General features: G+C 41.5%; 4 protein-coding genes across 5 annotated transcripts; 3 read left to right on the top strand and 1 right to left on the bottom strand.

Moving 5' to 3' along the window:
- Positions 1–2,059: 2,059 nt before the first annotated feature.
- Positions 2,060–5,275, top strand: LOC107277678 (cortical cell-delineating protein). Its single transcript, XM_066304530.1, is given in 3 exon segments — positions 2,060–2,357; positions 4,727–4,961; positions 4,964–5,275. Coding segments are annotated over 3 exon segments (684 nt in total). The 5' UTR covers positions 2,060–2,111; the 3' UTR covers positions 5,167–5,275.
- Positions 5,276–8,780: 3,505 nt separating this feature from the next.
- Positions 8,781–9,744, top strand: LOC107275873 (cortical cell-delineating protein). Its single transcript, XM_015758459.3, has one exon. The coding sequence runs from the start codon at positions 9,140–9,142 to the stop codon at positions 9,551–9,553; it is 414 nt and encodes a 137-aa protein (XP_015613945.2). The 5' UTR covers positions 8,781–9,139; the 3' UTR covers positions 9,554–9,744.
- Positions 9,745–12,198: 2,454 nt separating this feature from the next.
- On the top strand, positions 12,199–12,929 carry LOC4348381 (cortical cell-delineating protein). The gene has a single exon (XM_015758400.3). It carries the CDS (start codon positions 12,280–12,282, stop codon positions 12,691–12,693), a length of 414 nt encoding a protein of 137 aa, XP_015613886.2. The 5' UTR covers positions 12,199–12,279; the 3' UTR covers positions 12,694–12,929.
- A 5,957-nt stretch (positions 12,930–18,886) lies between these two features.
- Positions 18,887–22,104, bottom strand: LOC112936611 (uncharacterized). 2 transcript variants are annotated; one of them, XR_003238895.2, is made up of 7 exons: positions 21,217–22,104; positions 20,049–21,125; positions 19,824–19,960; positions 19,669–19,737; positions 19,495–19,567; positions 19,301–19,399; positions 18,887–19,201 (listed from the first exon to the last, which is right to left on the bottom strand). XR_003238895.2 is itself a non-coding variant. In XM_066304601.1 (7 exons), exons 2-7 carry the CDS (start codon positions 20,055–20,057, stop codon positions 19,022–19,024), a joined length of 567 nt encoding a protein of 188 aa, XP_066160698.1. In that variant the 5' UTR covers positions 20,058–21,125; positions 21,217–21,696; the 3' UTR covers positions 18,887–19,021. The 2 variants fall into 2 exon arrangements, 1 of the variants encoding a protein (XP_066160698.1); XM_066304601.1 differs by having other exon boundaries at positions 21,217–21,696.
- Positions 22,105–23,347: the final 1,243 nt, after the last annotated feature.

Raw genomic sequence — 23,347 nt, 5'->3', positions numbered from 1 at the left:
CCCAGATGAAAGCATTAATATCAAATATATTAAGATGTGCGTGCCTATATAAAAGCGTCTCTATATTTTATAGAGATGCAATTTACACGTCTCTAGCAACGTCTTAAATAATATAGGTACGCTTTAAAAAGCGTCTCCATAATTTTGAGACGGTGCAAACAGAGACGATCCTACGACGCTTTATAAAAGCGTCTCAGTTATCTGTGGGAGACGAAATAAAACGTCTCTATCTTACAAATAAGATGTCTCCTTTGGGTTGTTTTGTTGTAGTGAGGGCACGGTGGTGGGTGCTTGTGGATGGATGTGGGGGTGGAGGCAGAGGCAGAGGGGGTTGGCACTTGTGGATGGAGGCGACGGTCACCTGATCTTGGGGGAAGAGGTCTAGGCCTTAGTGGCGGACGATCATTGATGGAAGTGGAAATGACCGGAGCTCGAGGGCAGAAGTGAAGGCCATGGTGGTAGGTGCTCGTGTATGGAGGCGGAGGCAGCCCGAGCTTGGGAATGGAGGTGGAGTCCGCGGTGGTGGGTGCTCGTGGATTGAGGCGGCAATCAATAGAAGTTGGGGGCAGAGGTGGAGGCGACAGTGACGGGCGCTCGTGGATGGAAGCAATGAGGACCCGTGCTCGGGGAGGGGGAGGTGGAGGTCGCGGTGGCGACAGGAGCTCGGGGTTGGAGGCTAAGGCCGGTGCATTGGATCCGATCTTGGTGGAAGGAAATGAGAGAGAGAGGGAGAGAGGGAGAGAGAGAGAGAGTGAAAGAGAGAAGAAAATGAGTGGGTGGGAGAGTGATATGGGTATTGTTCGGTGGTTTTCATCTGTGATGGGTAAAAAAGGGAACCGTTAGAGATGACTGTCCTCATCTTCGACGGATTATGTCTATAAACCCCTACAGGTGTGTTGTCACCTATGATGGCCTATATGTGGGCTTGTTAGAGGTGTTCTTTATCGGGTTCACAAATGGGCCCGTCACAATTAAGTTCTTAGCTGTGACGAGCTGTGCCCGTGGGGCCTTATCTAGAGTGGGCTTTAGTTTAGCCCGTTAGAGGCGAGGTACTTCTGCCCATCATAGGTAGGCCTTAGTGAGGTTATCTTGGTGGAGCATTTATGGAGTCTTTTCTGATTCTTATGCAACATCTGATACCTGTGCAGCTTCCAATAAAATATCAATTACTCTTAGCTCGAAAGTCGAAACGAGGTGTCTTTTATTGAGTCTGAAAGTGGACAAAATAAGTTTACCGACATATAGGATATTCATATTGAAACGAGGTTTGGCTGGGTAGCTCATCTCTTGGAAGCCAGATAAGTTGCTGCGTAATCAGTAGACTCTCGTCAGCATAATACATCGCAGTTTGGTTCAACTTCTATGTAATCCATGTAACTACGGAAAATAAATACTACTAGCTAATACTCCCTCCATTCCAAATTGATCTAAATATTTCACAGGTACACAAAGACCAAGAAAAGCTAATAACTCTCTTATACTATATTTACTTTAGCAACAAACTCCATATATGCACCATCCCCACTATTTCCTAGCCAATAGCAAATCAAGATATTACATGTGGGTTATAAATACTTGTGTGCATGGATGCATGCATCAATGTCCATTTACTCTAATGCACAAATAACGAATAGACTTAATAAATGAACACAAATATATAGATCATTTAGTAATAATCTCAAAAAAAACTATAAGCAGATCAATTTGGAATGAAGGGAGTATATTACTATGTAATCATGTAATATATTAAGAAATTGTGATAAAATGGACAACTGGTGAATTGGAGATGATTGGTTAATTGGTGCTCTGCATGACTGCATGCCAAAATTCAACGTTGCAATTAAGAAATTATCTTGCCAACTCGAAGAACCAACCGACCCATGCAGGCAGATGCATGCAAATCCATCCAGGAAAACCAAGCAACGTACTGTCATGTCACACATGCATGCATCATGCAAGCAACTACCTATAGCAAGCTAGCTCATCTATAAATAGCAGACGCACACCCAAACACCAGAAGCAAACCGTTCCTAAGCCACACAAGATAGAGCAGCCATAAGCCAGCTCTTGAGTGATCACTGACTACTAGTAGCTCACTCGATCCCAGCTCAATGGCTTCCACGGTCGTCGCTCCCTTTCTGGCCCTTAGCCTCCTCCTCTTTGCTGTGGTAGCACACGGTTGCACACCCAACTGCCCCGGCGAGCAGGCTGTCCCGGCAACACCCGTTGCAGTGCCAGTGCAGTCGCACCATGGCCAGCACGATGAGCATGGCCGTTGCCCGATCAACGCCCTGAAGCTGAGAGTGTGCATCAACGTGCTAAACGGGCTGGTCGATATGAAGATAAAGATCAACAGATCAAATTAATAGGTCCACATGGGTGAGATAAAGATGAAATGTAAGCAACTAAAATATGTTGACCCATGCATGAAAAAAATAGATTGATATGTAGATCTGTATATGATATGATCATGTCTTCAAACTGTGTCGTGCACACCAATGTCGACCTTGCACCCAAGTATAGACGGTCCTGCAATTATTGTTGTAATGTATATGACCGGTCGAATTTTATCACAGCGGTTCAGGCCTAACTACGTAGTCGTTTCGGCACAAGTATGTCCAGCCCGTTGGTGGCATTCCCATTCCCTCAAGCTAGCCCTCAGAAAAAGATGGTTCAGATGGATGCATTGCAGCTTTGCGAGCAGTAGTTCGGCCATAAGGTCATCCCTTACGCTACAACCAGACAAGCAGCAGTAGTGAAAACAGGATTAAAATTTAGAGGGTACGGTGCACGTGAAAAGAATAATAATATTAACACAATGCTGGTCACGAAAAAAAAAATACTCCTACTCCTATTGGAAGGTAATGGTTGTAACAGAAAATATCCTACACCACCTATTCCTATTGGAGTTGTGCAAATTACCCATTAAACTTATTATTAAAAAATCAATGAAATAGAAATAGATTGCCACATATAAAATCTATTTAATATGAATAATCTCTGCAGTAAAATTATAGGTAAGACATTTTATGGAAAATATATATTATTATTTGTCGGAAAAACAAACTAATTTGACAAACATGGGAAACAAACGATCCCGGTCGAGGAGGGGTTTTGGGATCCTTGGTATGCTTGGACCTGCTCCGGAGCTAAGTCAACACAGAAAATGTTTACAGGCTTAGACCTCTTGGAGAATAACAATCCTATTCATGTTTGTATCACTATGTCGATCAAGCATTACAAAGTTCTCTACCTGGAGAAATTTAGTTCCTTCTGGATCTGGAGTCTAACCTATGTATCAAGCTTCGGTGAGGCTTATATACCTCCTGTTGCCCTCTTGATTTCTCCGCTGCATGACATAATCTACTATTTACAATCATGAGTACTCTTTTTGCCCTTTGAGCCCCGCATCGGTATAGCCGATGAGGCAACTATATGTGGGACGTTACGCCGGGCTCACTTGCCAAGTCTTGTTATTCCTGCTGAGCTAGTGTGAAAATATGACTTTTAGAAAAGGACTGTAGCAACGGGACATCTCGAGGTAATTCGTAACAAATGCGATTGTCAGGCTTGGCAGTGCACCGCGTCGGACGAGGACATAAGGCCCATGGGACATGTCTCCTCCCTCAGGCCTATAAAAATGCCACAATAGCCTTTCCCGGGCTATCGAGGAGTTTCCACAGCCGACCACTTAGAATGTGACTTCGTGTCACTTCTCGGAATAGACCACGTATCAAACATCGGATGTTTGGACACTAATAATAAATATTAAACGTAGACTATTAATGAAACCCATCCATAATCTTGAACTAATTCGCGAGACGAATCTATTGAGCCTAATTAATTCATGATTAGCCTATGTGATGCTACAGTAAATATTCTCTAATTATAGATTAATTAGGCTTAAAAAATTTATCTCGCAAATTAGCTTTTATTTATGTAATTAATTTTGTAAGTAGTCTATATTTAATACTCTAAATTAGTGTTTAAATATAGGGACTAAAGTTAAGTCCCTGAATCCAAACACCACCTTAGCTATGCTATAGAACACAATACACATGGTTGTTCCCAAGAAGACTAACATTTGGGCCCATCTTACAACAGAGCCTTGAATCAGTTCCCGTGCAGCTAGGCCATCAGTTCCACACACCCACGAGTAGACCAAGTCACCGTCCCCAAGCAACCCTGTGCCACCGCCTAGGTTTTCGAGTGTATCGGCTTCATTGTGGTTCCGTGAGTCATGCAGCGAGAGAGTGCATGGACCTTCCCGTGGGATTACAGGTCATTAAATGGAGACTGTATAGAGCGATGCTATGCCTTCACAATGAAGCAAACTGGCTAAATAGAGACCTTTGGCTAGAATGTAGATATTCTTTATTTCAGGTGATATTATAATATATTTTTTATCCATAGCAAAGCACGAATACTCAACTAGCTAGTATCGCGTAAAATGTACTACTGGACATGATTGTTCGATTGGTGCTCTGCATGACTGCATAATTCATTTCATCGAATTAAGAATTTAACTTGTCATATATCCCACCAACTACTGGTCCATGCTTGCATGCAAATCCATCCAGGAAAACAAAGGAACTATTACACAAGCAACTTGCGTGCAACTAAACTATAGCAAGCTATAGCTCACCTATAAATATCAGACGAAAACCCACAAGCAAACCATCCCAAACTGACACAAGCTAGAGCAGTCTAGAACACTGAGTGACTGATTACCACCGGCTCATTCGATTTCAGACAAAATTATGGCTTCCAAGGTCGTTGCTTCTTTCCTTGCCCTTTCCTCTTTGCTGTCACCGCACACGGCTGCACACCCAACTGCTCTAGTGAGAAGGTCATCCCTACGCCACCCGAAGCAGTGCCGGCGCCATTGCACCCTGGTGGGCACAGTGATCACGGGCGTTGCCCGATCAACGCCCTGAAGCTGAGAGTGTGCGCCAACGTGCTAAAGGGCTGGTCGATGTGAAGATTGGGTACGGCCCCGATGACTGCTGCTCGTTGCTGTCAGGGATCGCCGATCTCGATGCTGCCATCTGCCTTTGCACCGCCGTGAAGGCCAATGTGCTTGGCATTAGGGTCAACCTCCCAGTTGATCTCGGACTCATCCTCAACAAGTGTGGCAAGACCTATCCGACCGATTTCACCTGCTAAGCGGCACAGTTATAATATTCCAGAGTTTAATTTGGTGTGGTTGTTCGCTATTGTGGTTGTTGGCTATTGTTCCCCGTGAGTAAGTCTCTTGTCGGGTTTGCAGATTGATGTGCGGTTTTATCATCCTTGAATCACTTTAATTTCATTGTTGTAAGTCGTTTTTTCTTTCTAAAATCCATTATATATATTGTTATCTCGAGATAATTTTAATGGCTTACATGTTCGTTTTCTCTCAGCCCTGCACGCATAAAAAAGATCGATTTATAGATTCGTATTTGATATGATCATGTCTGTTTGCTAATCGATCTGCATTTGTATCAACCTTGAATCACATGATTATTGTAATTAAGCTGGTTTTTTTGTGAGATTGTAATATGTAAAACCTGCTATATATATTGTTATCGAGAATATATTTTATTGGTTTACTACGTGTCCACTTTCTCTCACCATGCATGCATAAAAATAGATCGATCTGCAAATCTTTATCTGATATGATCATATGTCTATAAGCTACAAAGAGGGTCAATCCCGGTTAGGAAGGGCCCAATGGAGGGTCCCCAACCAGCTCTGGATTTTCAGCATGGATGACGGGGACTCACTAGTGCTGAAGTTTAGAACAAGAACTGGTATGTTCCCCCAAGTCCAAAAAAAAGGGAGCTGCTCAAAGCATTGGCTTGATGAATTGAGCCCATGCTTTGAGCGGTCCCCTCTGAGATCATGCTCCCCTAATCCCCATTATAGAAGATGAACAACAAGAACACAAAATATTCACAATCAGTATCCATCTTGGTGCCAGCACTGCTTTGTGGCCGCCACTGCGGATGTCAGACCCATCCCTTGCCTCGCCGCTGCACATCCCGGCACGGACGCCATCCCTCGCCTTGCCATTGCTGCTGCCGATGGATCCCAACTACATGTCTCACCAGTAGCCACCTCAGAAATGTTGCGTCTCCTACAATGGGCAAACACCATGGTCACTGGTGAGCACTGGAAGGGCAAAAAGAAGAGGCGTTGGAGTGAGGAAGAAGCATGCATCCTAATGGCAAAATAGTCCACAGGATGGTGAAGACGCTCTGCTTAAGGGTGGAATTTTATCCAAGCCCGTTCCAGTGATGGCATTTTAGTGAAGCTGTTTTTTATGTTGGTACATATACAAATTTCTCCTGAAATACAACCCTCAATCAAAAACAACAAATGTGAAACTTAGCGTAGCTAGATTACCAATCCACGGCAAAGACTTTAGTCTAGGGATGATACCCTAATCTTCGTTATCTTCAACCTCGACTCAGAATGGACGACAAACAACAACAATTGGGAATTGAGTACATTCGTACTCAGCGAACTACTGGAATATGTGTAAAATGCAAGCTTGAAAGGAAGGTTGGGTTTGTTTGGCAATTCATTTATTTTAAACACTTTTGAAAGTTCTAAGTGTGGGTTATTATACAACATACCATCTCGATTCACCCACGAGTTGCGATCCAACAACTCAAGCAGGAAAGTCAAATTTTAGTTTTATGCAACATTTTCTTAAAAGGACCTTGTTTTCACTTAGAGGAGGGGTTGAATAGTCATTTCTAAAAGTTATCACAACTTTGAAGTGTAATAATAAGCAATCGGAATTTTATATTCAAATCGAAGTTGCCGATATGAACCGGAAAGTCCGACAGCTGAGAGTAAAACAATAATTATGAAATTTTAGCTCAAACAAACAATATGTACATGAATCAAAAGGTAACAAACAAGATATATAAGAAAGATATAAAATCACCAAGTAGATTAATTAAGCATTCAAATATATCTAAGCACAATATGAACAAGGCAATAACGGACAAACCAAGAGAGGAGACACGTGATTTATTTACCGAAGTTTGGATCTACCAATCCTACGTCTCTATTGAGGGGCTACAAAGGCTGGGTCTCTTTCAACCCATTACCTTACGTGGTTACACAAATACACTACTCGATTTTACTCTTGCTTTCTTCCAACACAGAGGTGAAATCGAAGCCTACACAACCTTGGATGCTCACTGGCAACGTCTAGCTATCTAAAAGACTTTAATATCAAAGAGTAATAAACGCACACAAAGCTAGCTTACGAAGGGAATTTGAATTCAACATCCATAAGTTTTTTTTTCATATCAATTACTTGAGAATTGAGATTTTGGTTCAAAAAGATTAGTTTTTAATTGAGATCATGGCACTAGATCCTAGATACACTTAAAGAATCAAATTATTGAGCATATGATTTTCATTAAAATAGTTTTAACGGTTGAACGAAAATCGAGGCATTGCATTACTTCTGGATTTATTTATGATAGTGGACACGATTGAACGCAAAGTACATATGAAGAACATTTTTCTAATTACTAGTTTTGAATTTTGGAATTAAATTTAATAAGTGCTAAATTGAAAGTCCAAGACTGCTACAGCATCATATTTATTAATTTTGAATTTGTAAACACAACATGCAAAGAGTTCATGGTGCATGTTTTACTTAATGCTTCTCAATACAACATATATGACCACGCTAATATAAGCCACGTAGCCAGGTCGGCCGGATACTTTTGGTTACGTCAAAACTCTCTTAGGATAATAAATTAGACAGTGTAGGTATAAATTACTGGTAGGTAACTTTGTTGAACAAATACTGGTGGGTAATTAATGGGCTAGACCGGGATGATTAAAGAGATTAATGGGCATGGTCAGCACATTATATTGTGGACATATAAATCATATTGTCTCAGCATATTGGGGCTGTTTATACACATTTGTTGATAAATTTTCTGTCAATAATTTGACAGGTATAAATATAATATAATCATATAACATTATATATAGTGTATCTTGCATTTAAATATAATGCAAGTATATGTAACTTTAAAAAGTCCCATGGTAACATGCTGTTTTTACAAAGTGGAGGTCACCGGATCGAATCACCTCACCTATGCCCGTGCTGTATGTTTTTTTCTTCCTAGTTGCACAAATCTTGAAAAAAATTCAATGGTTTAAAATCATGAAAAAATTGTAGTTACATGATTTTATTATAATTATATAGTATGTTTGATAAATTTTAGGAGAAAATTTATTGATAAATATATAACAAAATCGTTTCAGATTTGTTCAGACTTCAGACCAGTCATGACTTGCATGCCTTATTTAAATTTCCAGCCAGCTGATCAGCAAGTCGCACACGCTTGGATGCATTATATATACTCCTATTTATTATAACTGGAGGGAGTATACTCCCTAGGACGGAGAAATAATGTATCCAAGGACGGAGAAATATATACTCCCTGAAGTTATTAATTACTCCCTAGGACGAAGAAATAAGCTTTCTTACCTGTTTGGTACAGCTCCAACTCCTAAATTTAACTCCAGAAGTTGGGTCTGGAGTGGAGTTGTGGAGCTGCCTAAACCCAACTCTACAACTCTAATTCATTTTGTGAGAGAACTCCACTCAGCTTCACTCCCAATTTTGGTGGAGCTGAAACTGTTTGGCTGAGCTCCAGCTCTAGGAGGGGTGGAGCTAGAGCTGGAGCTGTGTCAAACAGGCCCGTAGTGTGCAAGTATAAGTAAGAGAGAATAACATCCGAGACCCAAGAAACTCTGAAAGAACAATATTATATTGATAGATCCAGAAATTATGATATCGTGAAAAATGTACAACCGGGCATGATTGTTTGATTATAATTGGTGCTCTGCATGACTGCATAGCTCTATTCATCGAAATAATTACGGAGTAAGAATTTAACGTGTCATGTCTCTCGCCAACAACTACTGGCAATTATCATATCTCGGTATCTCACACATGCATCATGCATGCAACTACATATACGAAGCGAGCTCATCTATAAATACCAGGCGACAGGCGACACCACAAGCAAATCATCCAAAAGCGACGCAAGCCAGAGCAGCCTAGAACACTGAGTCACTGAGTACCAATAGCTCACTCGATCTCTCGGATATACCAATGGCTTCCACGGTTGTCGCTCCCATCCTTGCCCTTAGCCTCCTCCTCTTCGCCGTCATTGTGCGCGGCTGCACACCAAACTGCTCCGGCGAGCAGGTCGTCCCGACGCCACCCATTGCAGTGCCGACGCCATTGCACCACGGCGGGCATGGTGAGCACGGGCGTTGCCCGATCAACGCCCTGAAGCTGAGAGTGTGCGCTAATGTGCTCAACAGGCTGGTCGATGTGAAGATCGGGCATGGCCCCGATGATTGCTGCTCGCTGCTGTCTGGAATCGCCGATCTCGATGCCGCCGTCTGCCTCTGCACTGCCGTGAAGGCCAACGTCCTTGGCATTAGGATCAACCTTCCCGTCGATCTCAGCCTAATCCTCAACAAGTGTGGCAAGTCCTGCCCGTCTGACTTCACCTGCTGAGCTGCACATTTATAATGCTCATGAGTTTATTTTGGTGTGATTGTTGGGTGTCGAGGTTTGTTTGCATGATCCCTCGTGAATAAGTCTCCTTTTTGTTTCAGATTGATGTGCGGTTGTATCATCCTTAAATCACTTTAATTTGATTGTTGTAAGTTGATCTTTTTGTTGAGAGAATGCAAATCTTCAAAACCCATTGCATTATCTATATAGATATATTGTTATGCGGAAGATATTTTAATGGTTTACATTTTCGCTTTCTCTCATCCATGAGCCAAAAAAATAGACCAATCCATATATCTGTATCTAAGATGATCATGTCCTCAAACTGTGTCACGCACACCAATATAGACCTTGCATCAGAGTTTCAGGGCGTTGATCTGGCTTCAGGGCGTTGCCCGGTTATATAAAATTCGACCGGTTACTGAAGCTAGCCCGTAGAAGAAGATGGTTCCGGGAATAGGTGACTTGCCCGGTGTAGTTAGCTATGTTGTAGACTGTAGAACACATGGTTGTTCCTGAGTAGACTAAGGTTGCGTTCCGAGATGGAAATTGAGAACTCCACCAACCCGCACGCAAAATAAAGTGATCCATTAGTGTATGATTAATTAAGAATTAACCAAAATAATCTTGAAAATAGATTAATATGGTATTTTTAAAGCAAGTTTCTTATAGAACATTTTTGCCAAAAAAAGTATCATTTTTGCAAAATAATATGGTATTTGCGTGAAAACCAAGGAGTGGAGGTTAGAAACGTCTGATGCCAAACATAGACTAAGAGTAGGTCCCATCTTACAAGAAAGCCTCAAATTAGGTCTTATGCAGCCAGTCCATCAGTTCTGCGCACCCACGAGAAGACCACCAAGTCACCATCCCCGAGCAGCCCTATGCCACCACCTAAGTTTTCTGGTGTCTCGGCTTCATCATGATTACGTAAGTACATACAATGAAAGGGTACACACGCGAGATTACAAGTCAACCTTTTCCGGAGAGGGATGCACTGACGCAGTGAATGTGTAGGCAAATTTGTTGCAGGACATGTAAAAAGCATATAATTAGCTGAGGGACACCGTAAGACCACACATCTGCCGTAGGGCACCACAAAAAACTCATAATTAGCTGCTGGTCTCTCATGACATTATTTTATTATTTTCAGAAAAAATAGAGAGAAACATAGATTAAAGAGAAGTTTGCACATGGCTCAACTAAATGTATGTGAAGCACGGATACATCACAAACCTCACGTATCAGTATCAGATACGTACTCCGATAAAGACACATATTAGATACACTCTGATACATATCCCTTTTTTTCATAATTTCAAAATAATACAAAAAAATCGTCATCGGGACGTAGATTCCTAGCACCACCGCCAAACACAATGCCTCAGGTTCGTTGTCGTCGCGAACCGTCAGTGCCGTCGGACATGGCGACCCCATCTCTGACGGACACGGCACGCCAGTATCTGCACCTCCATAGGACACAGCATCGCCACCACCGCCGCCAGACGAAATGGCTCTAGGCCCGCGGTCGTCGGGAACCGTCGGCGCCATTGCCGAACATGGCGACTCCATTTCCAACAGATGCAGCACGCCGGTATCTCGACCTCCACGGGGCGCAACAACGCCGCCGCTGGACATTGCAACAACTCCATCTTCGCCATGCTGGCTGTCGGTCGATCTCCGTCACCGGAGCCTTGCCGGCAAAACCCTCGCGCCACCAGCTTTGCCTCGTCGAGGTGACTCTATTCCCCTAGTTTCCTCTTTCCTTTAGCCACCATATCAAGCTGCCACCGTCACCTCCCTTGCCAGCTAGAGCTGAGGTTTTCCCTTCGTTGTTCTGGCCTCCTCTCAAAGTCCCTCTACTTGCCACCACTTTCCTCGGATGCAAAGAAAAAATGAACACGTTCAATCGCTGACGTTGCCGTCTCCTGATCATCGGAGCACCAGTGCCCTCCTCTTGTTTCATGGAAGAAGAAAAAAGAATGAGTAGAGAAGGAGAGAGAATAGGAAAAAAATATTCCCTGACAGGTGGATCCTAGCATGGGAGTGAGGCTCGATTGGGTTCATGGGGTAAAACTATACTTTCATAGTTGTTTCTTTCTCCAATTCTTCTGAATATAATAAAATAGTCCCATGGGTGTCTAACAGCTAATTACCACCTTTTTACAGTATACTATAGCATAAACGCGTTTTTGCGGTGTCCCTAGTTAATTACACTTTTTTGGATGTCCTGTAACAAATTTTGCGGACTGTATATATAGAGGGATGTTATGCCTTCGCAACGATACAAACTGATTAAGTAGAATACCTTGACTAGGATGCTGATATTATTTTTTAGGTGATATTATAATGTAATTTCTATTCATAGAAAAGCATGGGTACTCACCTAGCTTGCTAGTATCGTGTAAATTGTACAACTGGACATGATTGTTTGATTGGTGCTGTGCATGACTGCATAGCTCTATTCATCGAAATTAAGAATTCAACTTGCATATCTCTCGCCAACTACTGGCCCATGCTTGCATGCAAATCCATCCATGAAAACCAAGCAATTATCACCCATGCATCATGCACGCAACTATCTATACCAAGCAAGCGTACTATAGTTCAGCTATAAATAGCAGATGACACCCCAAGCAAAAATCAACCCAAAGCGACACAAGCTAGATAGCAGCCAAGAACACTTATTCACTGAGTAACACTAGCTCATTCGATCCCAGACACCAATGGCTTCCAAGGTCATCGCTCCCTTCCTTGCCCTTAGCCTCCTCCTCTTCGCCGTCATTGTGCAGGGTTGCACACCCAACTGCTCCGGCGAGCAGGTCGTCCCGACTCCACCCATTGCAGTCCCGACGCCATCACACCATGGTGGGCACGGTGAGCACGGCCGTTGCCCGATCAACACCTTGAAGCTTAGAGTGTGCGCCAACGTGCTAAACGGGCTGGTCGATGCGAAGATCGGACATGGCACCAACGATTGCTGCTCGCTGCTATCTGGGATCGCCGATCTCGACGCTGCCGTCTGCCTCTGCACGGCCGTTAAAGCGAATGTGCTTGGCATTAGGGTGAACCTCCCCGTCGATCTCAGCATCATGCTCAACAAGTGCGGCAAGACCTGCCCGTCCGATTTCACTTGCTGAGCTGAGCTGCATGATTATAATGTTCTGGAGTTTAATTTCGTGTGATTTTTGGTTGTCGATTGAGCCTTTTTTTCATGATTCCGCGTGAATAAGTCTTGTTTCTTTTGGCAAATTGATGTGCGGATCTATCATCCATTAAATTACTTTAATTCAATTGTTGTAAGTTGATTTTTTTTTGAGATTGTAATATGTAAAACCCATTATATATATTGTTATCTGGAGATAATTGTGGCTTATATGTTTGCTATGTCACCCACGAAAGCATGAAAATAGATCTGTATTTGATATGATGATGTCCTCAAATTGTGTCACGTATACCAATATGGACCTTGCACCTAAGCAATGGCGACGCTGAAATTCTTGAAATGTAATATGACCGATTGAATTTAGTCAAAATGGCCCACAGTACATGGGCCAAACTATGTACTCTCGTTTAGGCCGAACTATGCAATCCCGTTGGTTGGATTGCCATTCCAGCCCAGCGTGAAGGGGTTACTAAAACTTAGCCCTGAGAATAAGATGGTCCACACTGCATTGCAACCACTAGATCTACTATAAGATCATCCTTTCCTTTATAACCAAACAAACAACAAGGCACATAATCATAAGATTATATTATATTGTATACACCGACTAATTTATCGGTGTATTTTAGAAATTCAGATCCGAAATTGCAAACTCTGCTCCAATGTGTTCTGCAGTGTGATTCAATTATCTAGATAATTAATTAGCGGAATGAATGTACATTTGTAGGCTAGTTATTTCAAGCATTTAAATTTTGTCTTCAAATATATTCTATTTAGAATATTAAGAGGTATTTGCAGTGATAAAATGTACAAGATATCTCCCCATGTCGACAACCCCACCCAGGTCTCAGCAAGAGGATAATGAAAGGTAATCTAGATTTTCCCCTCCCCTGAATTTTCATGAAAGAAATTACTGAAGTATTTATATATCTTGGAACAGAGGGAGCATGCATGTACTTAATTTTCTTTATCTAATGTTATATGATGTGTGTCAACTCAACTATGGTAGTTAATAAATATAGAAAAATACATGCCGGTCCTTAAACTTGAGAGGTGGTGTCACTTAGGTCCGTAAACTTAAAAATTGCATATTTAGGTCCATGATCTTGGTTTAATGTATTACAGCAGGTCCAAACGACATTTGACTGTGTCTGACTGCTAAGGTCATTCCCAACCCAATAACTAGGATGGTGTCCATAGCATTAAATAAGTTGCCACCTAGGACAAAAAATGATGTTGCAAGTGAATAAATGAGGAAAGAGAAGGAAACCATGTCTTGCATGAGACATGGTTTCTACACAACATCCAAGACATAGCATTAAATTGAAGTATGGAATAGTGGTGTTTGCATTGGAAGAGTAGTGTTTAGTACTAGTTTCTTGATGATGTGGAGTTTATGGAAATCATGTCTAGTGTTATGAGTTGGGACTGTCCTAACGTGGCGCTTCATGTAGACACCAAATTTACATCCGGCCCCCTCCACAACACAGAGTGGCAGTAAACTTACACTTAGACCCTTCGAAGTACATCGTTGTAATATAAGCAAGCGGATGGCCTCATGGTGAAGACGAATAACTGATGGAGCTGGCCGGCGCGATTGTCTAACACAACAAGCGGCTTGGAATGGTGGAGGTTCGCTTCCTCCTCCGCCTCATCTCCGGCGTAGGCCTCGGCTGCTGGACCTACGAGCTGCGGAGCTTCGTCGACGGTCACGAAGAGCTCGCTGCACAGCGGGACGCGGTCGATGAGATGGACGCTTTCTACGACAGCGCCATCCGGGAGCTCCTCGGTAGGACTGGGTTCTACCCCATTGCCAACGTGCTCATCATCAACATTATCAGCTAGCTTCTTCCTGGAGCCATGCCTCTCGTCCATGTTGGGAATAGTCCCACATCCCTAATCTAGAGGGAGTTGAACCAACTTAAAAGTAGAGGGAGCTCCTCACCTCTTGAGCTAGCTTTTAGGATGTAGCAAGGCTTTCTCCCGGTTGGGCCAACGTCTTCCGGTTTGGGGCTAACAAGTGGTACCAGGGCCAATCCAACAATCTCTAGTGCTTGTGCACACTCAAGGCGGTGTAAGCCCAAAGCCCAGTGGACCGCAGGTGTGAGGCCCGTATGTGCCCGTGTGTGGGGCTGGTCAGTGGACCGCGGGTGTGAGGCCCGTATGTGCCTGTGTGTTGGACCGGTCAGGGCTAAGGGGCACCAATGTTGTGACGGGGGAGATTGTTGGGAATAGTCCCACATCCCTAATCTAGGGGGAGTTGAACCAACTTTATGTTGTGACGGGGGAGATTGTTGGGAATAGTCCTACATCTCTAATCTAGGGGGAGTTGAACCAACTTAAAGGTGGGGGGAGCCCCTCACCTCTTGAGCTAACTTTTGGGGTGTAGCAAGGCTTTCTCCCCGTTGAGCCAACCCCCACCTCTTGAGCTAACTTTTGGGGTGTAGCAAGGCTTTCTCCCCGTTGAGCCAACGTTTTCCGGTTTTGGGCTAACACTCCAGGACTGTGTGAGGTGGTACCGCATGCGCGAGGACGTCACGGCGTCAAACCTCTCCGGGATGGGGTTGCAGCGCCAGGCTGGTCCCGTTGGACATCGCCCAAAGGCCAAAATGCCATGTGTGCGCGGTTGCTGCGACCGGTGGTAGCGCTCGTAGTCTCGACGGAGTCACTGGCGCCGCACTAGCACGCCGGCAAGGAGAGGACTATGATGTTGTTGCAGTGCCTATTCCGATGCGGCAGCACGGCCGTGCTGCTCAGCAGCGACGATCACACGTTGTCGCGCCAAGATGGAACTCCGTCGCCTGGTGCGCGCCACCACCGCGGCACTGGCAAGCGACGATGCTTACTCCTGCATCTGCAGCAAGAGGATGACGACGGACTCCTCGGTGCCAGCATCAACAAGGCCCTCTCCAAGACCGCCCTTCGCGCATTCGCTGCCAACCTGCAGCGTCTTCTGCACTTGCATACACATGTTGAATGGCCTAAGTGAAAGTTTACCACTATTTTGTGTTGCGGAGGGGGTGGATGTAAATTTGGTGTCTACGTGGAGTGCCACGTTGGCGGTCAGATACAGTCAAATGTCATTTGGACCTGTTGTGATACATTAAACCAAGATCGTGGACATAAATATGTAATTTTTCAAGTTTATTTACCTAAGTGACATTAGCTCTCAAGTTTAAGGACCGACCATATACTTTACTCTAACTAGCATGGTGGCCCGCGCAGATTGCGCGGCTAGTATCATTATATTTTCTCTCATATAATAGCATATATGTTCTTATTATATTATTCAAATATATTAAAATGACAACATAATTTTAAATTTTGCAATAACTTTACAAAACTACTAATGTGTAATATTCATATTGTATTTTATATACGTGTTAGTTATTAATTATTTTTAATATCAAATTTTAGTTATTTGTAAATTATATATATTCCTATATGGACTGTAGACTCGTCTTTTAATATTTCTTTTTTTTTAATTTCGAATTTTCTGTAAATTGTATTTCTATATAGACTCTATACTCTTCTTCCAACATTATTTATTTTTATTTCTGAATTTTTATTATTTCTAATTGTATTTCTATGTGAACTCTAAACTCATATTTCAATATTCTTTAATTTTTAATTTCGAATTTCCTATATTGACTTTAAATTCTTCTTCCCATGTTTTTCTTAATTTCAAATTTTAGTTATTTGTAAATTGTATTTTTATACGGGCTCTAAACTCTAATTTTAATTTTATTATATTTATTTCAAATTTTAGTTAGTTTTAAATTCCTATATGGACTCTATACTCTACTTCTAATGTTCCTTATTTTTAATTCTGAATTTCAGTTATTTCCTAATTGTATTTCTATATGGACTCTATACTCTACTTCTAATGTTCCTTATTTTTAATTCTGAATTTCAGTTATTTCCTAATTGTATTTCTATATGGACTCTATACTCTACTTCTAATGTTCCTTATTTTTAATTCTGAATTTCAGTTATTTCCTAATTGTATTTATATATGGACTCCATACTCTGCTTCTAATATTCCTTATTTTTATTTTCAAATTTCAGTTATTTCCTAATTGTATTTTTATATGGACTCCATGCTCCTCTTCTAATATTTCCTATTATTTAATTCCGAATTTCAGTTATTTCTAAATTGTATTTCCATATGAACTCTGCCTTTTCTTTTTCTCCGATTAATGTGAGAATTTCTAGGCCATGAGAGCGAACGTGGAGGCTCACTCTAAACTCATCTTTCAATATTATTTATTTTTAATTTCGAATTTCAGTTACTTCTAAATTGTATTCCTATATTGACTTTAAACTCTTTTAATAATATAATAGCTACTTCTAGTATTCCTTACTTTTAATTCCGAATTTCTATTATTTTCTAATTTTATTTCTATATGGACTCTATACTCTACTTCTAATAATCCTTATTTTTAATTCCAAATTTCAGCTATTTCCTAATTTTATTTCTATATGGACTCTATACTCTACTTCTAATAATCCTTATTTTTAATTCCAAATTTCAGCTATTTCCTAATTGTATTTCTATATGTACTCTATACTCTACTTCTAATATTCCTTATTTTTAATTCCGAATTTCAGCTATTTCCTAATTGTATTTCTATATGGAGTCTATCCTCTACTTCTAATATTCCTTATTTTTAATTCTGAATTTCAGCTATTTCCTAATTATATTTCTATATGTACTCTAGTCTCCTCTTCTAATATTCCTTATTTTTTAATTTCGAATTTCAGTTATTTCTAAATTGTATTTCCATATGGACTCTAGTCTCCTCTTCTAATATTCCTTATTTTTTAATTCCGAATTTCAGCTATTTTTAAATTGTATTTCTATATGGACTCTGTCTTTTCTTTTTCTCCGATTAATGTGAGAATTTCTAGGCCATGAGAGCGAACATAAAGGCTCCTTTTTCTATTCGTTTAATAATATAATAGATAAATATAAGGTGCTTGATCTACGACTTAGCTGAATTTAATTACTTTGGGCCAATCAATTAAGCTTTTTTTTTCCAAGAATTGAATTAACTTCGGGTAGGAAGAGGTTAGGAACTTCTCCCAGCACATGTCAAACGGGGTGACTAATTATGTATTAATTAACTAAAATAAATTTTAAAACTAGATTAATATAATTTTTTAAAACAACTTTATTTGCTATCGAAATGTTTTGAAAAAAACACATCGTGCTTACGAACATATATACCAACCGGAATAAACATATATACATAGACAGCAAAGAAAACCGAACTCTTTGTTGAAAAAGACAATAATAGTCGATCGATGGAGCGATTGATATTGCGTAAAATGAACTACCGGACTTGATTGTTGGCTTGCTGCTCTGCACGTACGAATGCATGGCGGCTAAAATTAATTAATCAATTTAGCAACTAGCTATATATGTGCCTATGTCCTCCATGGAAAAATCGTATCGTACTTGTCGCAAGCAACTAGCCCATTCCGCAGCAAATCCAAATCTTCCATCCGGGGACAAACCAGTGCGTGCAGATACATCGTGCATGCATGCAACTAGCAGCCACTAACACAAACCTGTCTATTTGTAACGGCTCAAGTATCATCTGTAACAGCTCGCCCATCTGTAACAAACAAAAGATACGGATGAAGAAACCATCTTTTATCCCGATTAACAAAAGATCACGGGTGAAGAAACCATCTTTTATCCCGATTTGTAACCTCATATAGTTCCAGGATGCAAACCGGGATCAAGCATCCGGAACTAAAGATGACGATCTTTAATCCCAGTTAAAATACACTGGTGGAGAAACTATTTGTAGTCCCGGTTCGTAACCCCCTTTAATCCCAGTTGTCCAATCGGGACTACGAATCCGGGACTAAATATAGCTATCTTTAGTCCCGAGTAAAATAACCAGGACTAAAGATCGGTGTACCATTTTTTTTATTTGCATGGCGCTGTTTTCTGCATGGTATATATATCTATATGTATATACATATATATATCTATATGTATGTATATATATATCTATATGTATATACATATATATATCTACATGTATGTATATATATGTATGTATATACATATATATATATATGTATGTGTATATATATATATATATATATGTGCATATGTGTATATGTATAAATACATATATTACACACATATGTATAATTTAAAGCACTTAACATTTTATGTGCATATATGTTACCAAAATATATATTAACACTAAAGTAAATGTGTACATATATAAATATATATATACATGCATATATAGTACAATTCATTTGCTTGCTAGCTATAGCTACGATTTCGACGCCGGTGTTATGTCAGAAGAGGAAGGACCGACGTTATGGATTATCGATCCGTCATAGTAGAATTCACCATCAGGATTGAGGACTTCTTCGTTGATGAATCCCATCAGTTGTTCTTGAACAGCCGTGATAAAATCCTTGTGTGGGAGATTATCCCTCATGTGAATACGCTATCATTCGAAAAATAATGACATATCAATATATGAAATTAATAAACAACTTAACAAATCGATACGCAATGAAATTTTGAATGGTTTATGTATACGTACATCGAGCTCTCGTGTGGTGCATATTTGGTTTGATAGGTAGTGGGCATACTCGCATACGTTGTAGCCGCATAAGTAAGTTCCCTGGTCCTGCTTTGCACACTACATGAGAAACGATGAGAGATTTAATATACTCTTTATATTAACTGTAATTAGAGATTCAATATAATATAATTTTGTATCATGCATGTACTCACTGGAAAATGAAACCTCCGTCCAATTTTTTCTTTCCAAGTCCCGCGGACCAATTGACGGAACCGATCCCAAGCCCTACATATGCAGTTGTAAGCTATGATTAATTAATTATTACCCGAGATCAACATAATAGCAATAGAATCCCCGCGACTTTGGAATAGATGGCATTATATTACCTGTCTATCAGTTGGAAGACCTTGTCAAAAATCTTCTCCTCTTTATTCATTGAGTCGTACACAGTGACTCTGCATGCGTGAGATGAGATATATATGAAAATATACATGCTATATGTATGGGAACGAAATTTGTTCGAACGACAATAAAAACTCACTCTGCTGCGTTAGGAGATGGATGAGATTGTCCTCTGTGTCTTTCTCGTACTTGTCGATCATTTCGGTGTTGATTTTCCGAGGGTCGATGAACCCAGTATCGTAAACCCCCCGCCATCGGGCCCTGTGAATCTCCATTCTACAATGATAAAATGAAATTATTATTGTTTACATATATGCAAGGAGCTAGTTATTGTACGAAACAAATCGAACTCAAAGATACTTACAAAATCCATGCGCTCAGAAGAGAGACGTCAAGGGCGTCCAGATGGTACAGATCGAAGACATCCTTGAAATGGATCCAGAGAACATCTTCTCCTTGCAAGAAGTCGGGGTTTCTGATCCTCGCTCCGAACATCTCTTTACCCTTGGCGTTCATTTCCATGTACCATTCATGGAATTTGTACATCTGTGTCGGTAGGGACTGCAGCTGCTCAGGCGTGACAAGCGGTTTACCGAGTTCAAACTTGTATGCCACTTCCGCCTTCGGGATTGGTGCGATTCCCAATCAGCTGATCCATAGTTAGACCGGTGTCTGAAATGAAATCCGTTATGCCAAAATCTTCACCTGTCACCAACGGCTCGACCTCTTGGTTTGGTTGTTCTCCAAGCTGAGGGACTGGTTTGGACTTCTTGTGATAGGCTTTCTGAAGTGTTCGGTCATAGTCCGATAGCTTTAAGGCCTCCTTGTTTGTTGTGGACATTCCCTTGAAGAAGTTTTTCACGCTCGGGTCAATAGTTATCTTCTTTTCAGGACTCCGAGGCTTGAGTTGCCTCTTTACTTCTCCTGCCACATAAGCATCAAGCTCCTCTTGACTGCAATCGTACGGCGGCTCCCTGTTTTTGGTGGCGTCAACTTTCGCCTTCTTCGTTGCCCTTGTGCGGGCATGCGGTGGAGCTTAGCGAGACCTTGTCTTGGGAGGTGCAGGCGGACACGGTGGAGATGGAGGAGCCGGAGGAGATGGTGCAGGAGGAGCTGGCGGAGGAGCCGGAGGAGATGGTGTAGGAGGAGCTGGCGGAGGAACCGGAGGAGATGGTGCAGGAGGAGATGGCGGAGCCGGAGGAGATTGTGCATGAGACGCCGCTTGTCGCCCAGGGAGGATGATGTACTGCTTGCGCCATAGTATAATGGCATGGCTTGTGTCTCGTAGATGCGTCTCACCGTCTCCTCCTGGGTAGTCCAACTCGAGATCGTCGTACGCGGCTTCCACCAGCTCAACCTCGACCCTCGAGTATCCTGCTGGAATCGACCTGCAGTGGTAAGTCCCTGAAATGTCCGTTGGGATGGCTATTTCCGACGCCACCTTCACGTGATGAGAGGTTATCTATTAGTAATCAACCTAAGCAGCAACTTGCGGAATGTACAAGTCAAAAATCATAAAACTACGAGCATACCTTGATTGATAAGTTCTTGAAGGGAATATGCAGCTCACATGGTGTCCGCTGAGTGATGTCATCAACGGGGCAAGTGGTTTCATCCTGGGTTTGCATGGCGTCCATGCTCTGTGATCCTACCTGCCCCGTTGAGGCGCAACTGCTACGATTGCCTGATGGGCTAACCATTGCAGGAGGAATGTACGGCTGGGGGTCCTGGGACCGATGTGCGGCCATGCATTCATCCACCTTCCTTGCCACCTCCTCTTGCATGCTGAGCTCGTAGCTCGATACCCTGTACTCAAGATTTGCAATCTTCGCCTCGATATCTCTCTTACTCCTCATCCAACTCCTGTACGTGTGGATGTCCTCCTTGAATCTAATCTTCCAGGGAATCACGCCTTTCCCTCGTGTTCGTCCTGGATGCTCGGGAGTCTGTAGGGCGAGTGACAGCTCGTCCTTCTCTCTGTCGTGTCGGAATGTGCCCTGAGAAGAGGCTTCCACTGCGTCCGTTAGTTGACTGGTAGCCTCGCATATCAGATCGCTAAAGACAAGGGAGCCATCAACTGGGTTAAGCGTTCCACCGTGAGCATAGTACCAGAACATCGATCGATTCGGCCATTTAGCGGTGGCCGGTTCGATACTCCTCTCAATCAATCTTGCCTCCATCTCCTCCCACTTCGGCATTGCGACGCTATAGCCGCCTGACCCTAAGTGGTGATGGTACTTCTTCTTGGCGGTATTTTCTTTGTTTCTAACCATCATCGCTTACCCTTGTTACTCTGTCTTGTAAGCAACGAACTCGTCCCAATGATCCCTTAGCTTTGGGAATACGTCGAAGTTCGGTGTTAGTCCCTTCAGGATGTATTTCTTGTAGAGATATCCCTTGAAGCTCTGGAACTATTCTGCCATTTTCTTAAGAGTCCACTGTTTCACTATGTTCTCCGTACCCGCAGGGAGCGTGAACGTCTCGAGCATTGTGGTCCACATCATCTCTTTCTCTGATTCCGGGACAAAGCTGTCATTATCCCCGCGTGCCCTTGTTCTACGCCAGTACACCGTGCTGACAGGCACGTTATCCCTCACAACCCAACCGCTGTGGCGTACAAAATTCTTGGCTGCTTCTGCCGGGGCACTAGGTCAACCGTCTTCGTCCACCTCAGTTATGATGTGCCGACCCTCTATCTTCTTCACGGCACCTCGTTGTCCGCGTGCCCTCTTCTGTCCAGCGGAGGGATGACTTCCACTAGCCTCCTCCTCCTCATTCCCCTCCGCATCCCTCTCCCCGTTCCCCTCCTCATTCAAGTACTGGTTTGGAACCTTGTTCCCCTCTTCTTCAATCCAGTACTGGCTGCTTCCCTCTGCGATTATATCATATAGTATCTGTTCCTCATTGCGATCAGCCATCTGTTCGTACAAGAAATATTTGCTAAGTCTATAGGTCATATTTGCTAAGCGTAATATTAAAACTCTACTAATCTTATATTAAATCTCTAATAATCTTATATTAAAATTGTAATAATCATATATGCTAAGTCTAACAATCTTATATTAAATCTCTACTAAACTTATATTAAAATTGTAATAATCATATATGCTAAGTCTAACAATCTTATATTAAATCTCTACTAATCTTATATTAAAATTGTAATAATCTATATGCTAAGTCTAACAATCTTATACTAAATCTTTACTAATCTTATATTAAAATTGTAATAATCATATATGCTAAGTCTAACAATCTTATATTAAATCTCTATTAATCTTATATTAAAATTGTAATAATCATATGTGCTAAGTCTAACAATCTTATATTAAATCTCTACTAATCTTATATTAAAATTGTAATAATCATATATGCTAAGTCTAACAATCTTATATTAAATCTCTACTAATCTTATATTAAAATTGTAATAATCATATATGCTAAGTCTAACAATCTTATATTAAATCTCTAATACAATATGATAAGTCTAATAATCTAATAATCTCTAATACTCACATTTGCTAAGTCTAATAATCTAATAATCTCTGACACTCACATTTGCTAAGTCTAATACAATATGCTAAGTCTATCACGAATCTCTAACATTCACATATGCTAAGTCTAATAATCTAACACTCACATATGCTAATAATCTAATAATCTTAT

The sequence above is a fragment of the Oryza sativa genome, chromosome 10, assembly GCF_034140825.1.
Source record: "Oryza sativa Japonica Group chromosome 10, ASM3414082v1".
In the NCBI taxonomy this organism is placed as follows: Eukaryota; Viridiplantae; Streptophyta; class Magnoliopsida; order Poales; family Poaceae; genus Oryza; species Oryza sativa.
Note: the sequence above shows the minus strand (reverse complement) of the source record. Positions and strands in the feature narration are given on the sequence as shown.

Coding starts and splice junctions, on each gene's coding strand:
- LOC107275873 (XM_015758459.3), top strand. CDS start 9,140: ATGGCTTCCACGGTTGTCGCTCCCATCCTTGCCCTTAGCCTCCTCCTC.
- LOC4348381 (XM_015758400.3), top strand. CDS start 12,280: ATGGCTTCCAAGGTCATCGCTCCCTTCCTTGCCCTTAGCCTCCTCCTC.
- LOC112936611 (XM_066304601.1), bottom strand. Junction 19,738..19,823: donor CCATCTCCTAACGCAGCAGA/GTGAGTTTTTAT, acceptor TCACGCATGCAG/AGTCACTGTGTACGACTCAA. Junction 19,400..19,494: donor GACGGAGGTTTCATTTTCCA/GTGAGTACATGC, acceptor TTTCTCATGTAG/TGTGCAAAGCAGGACCAGGG.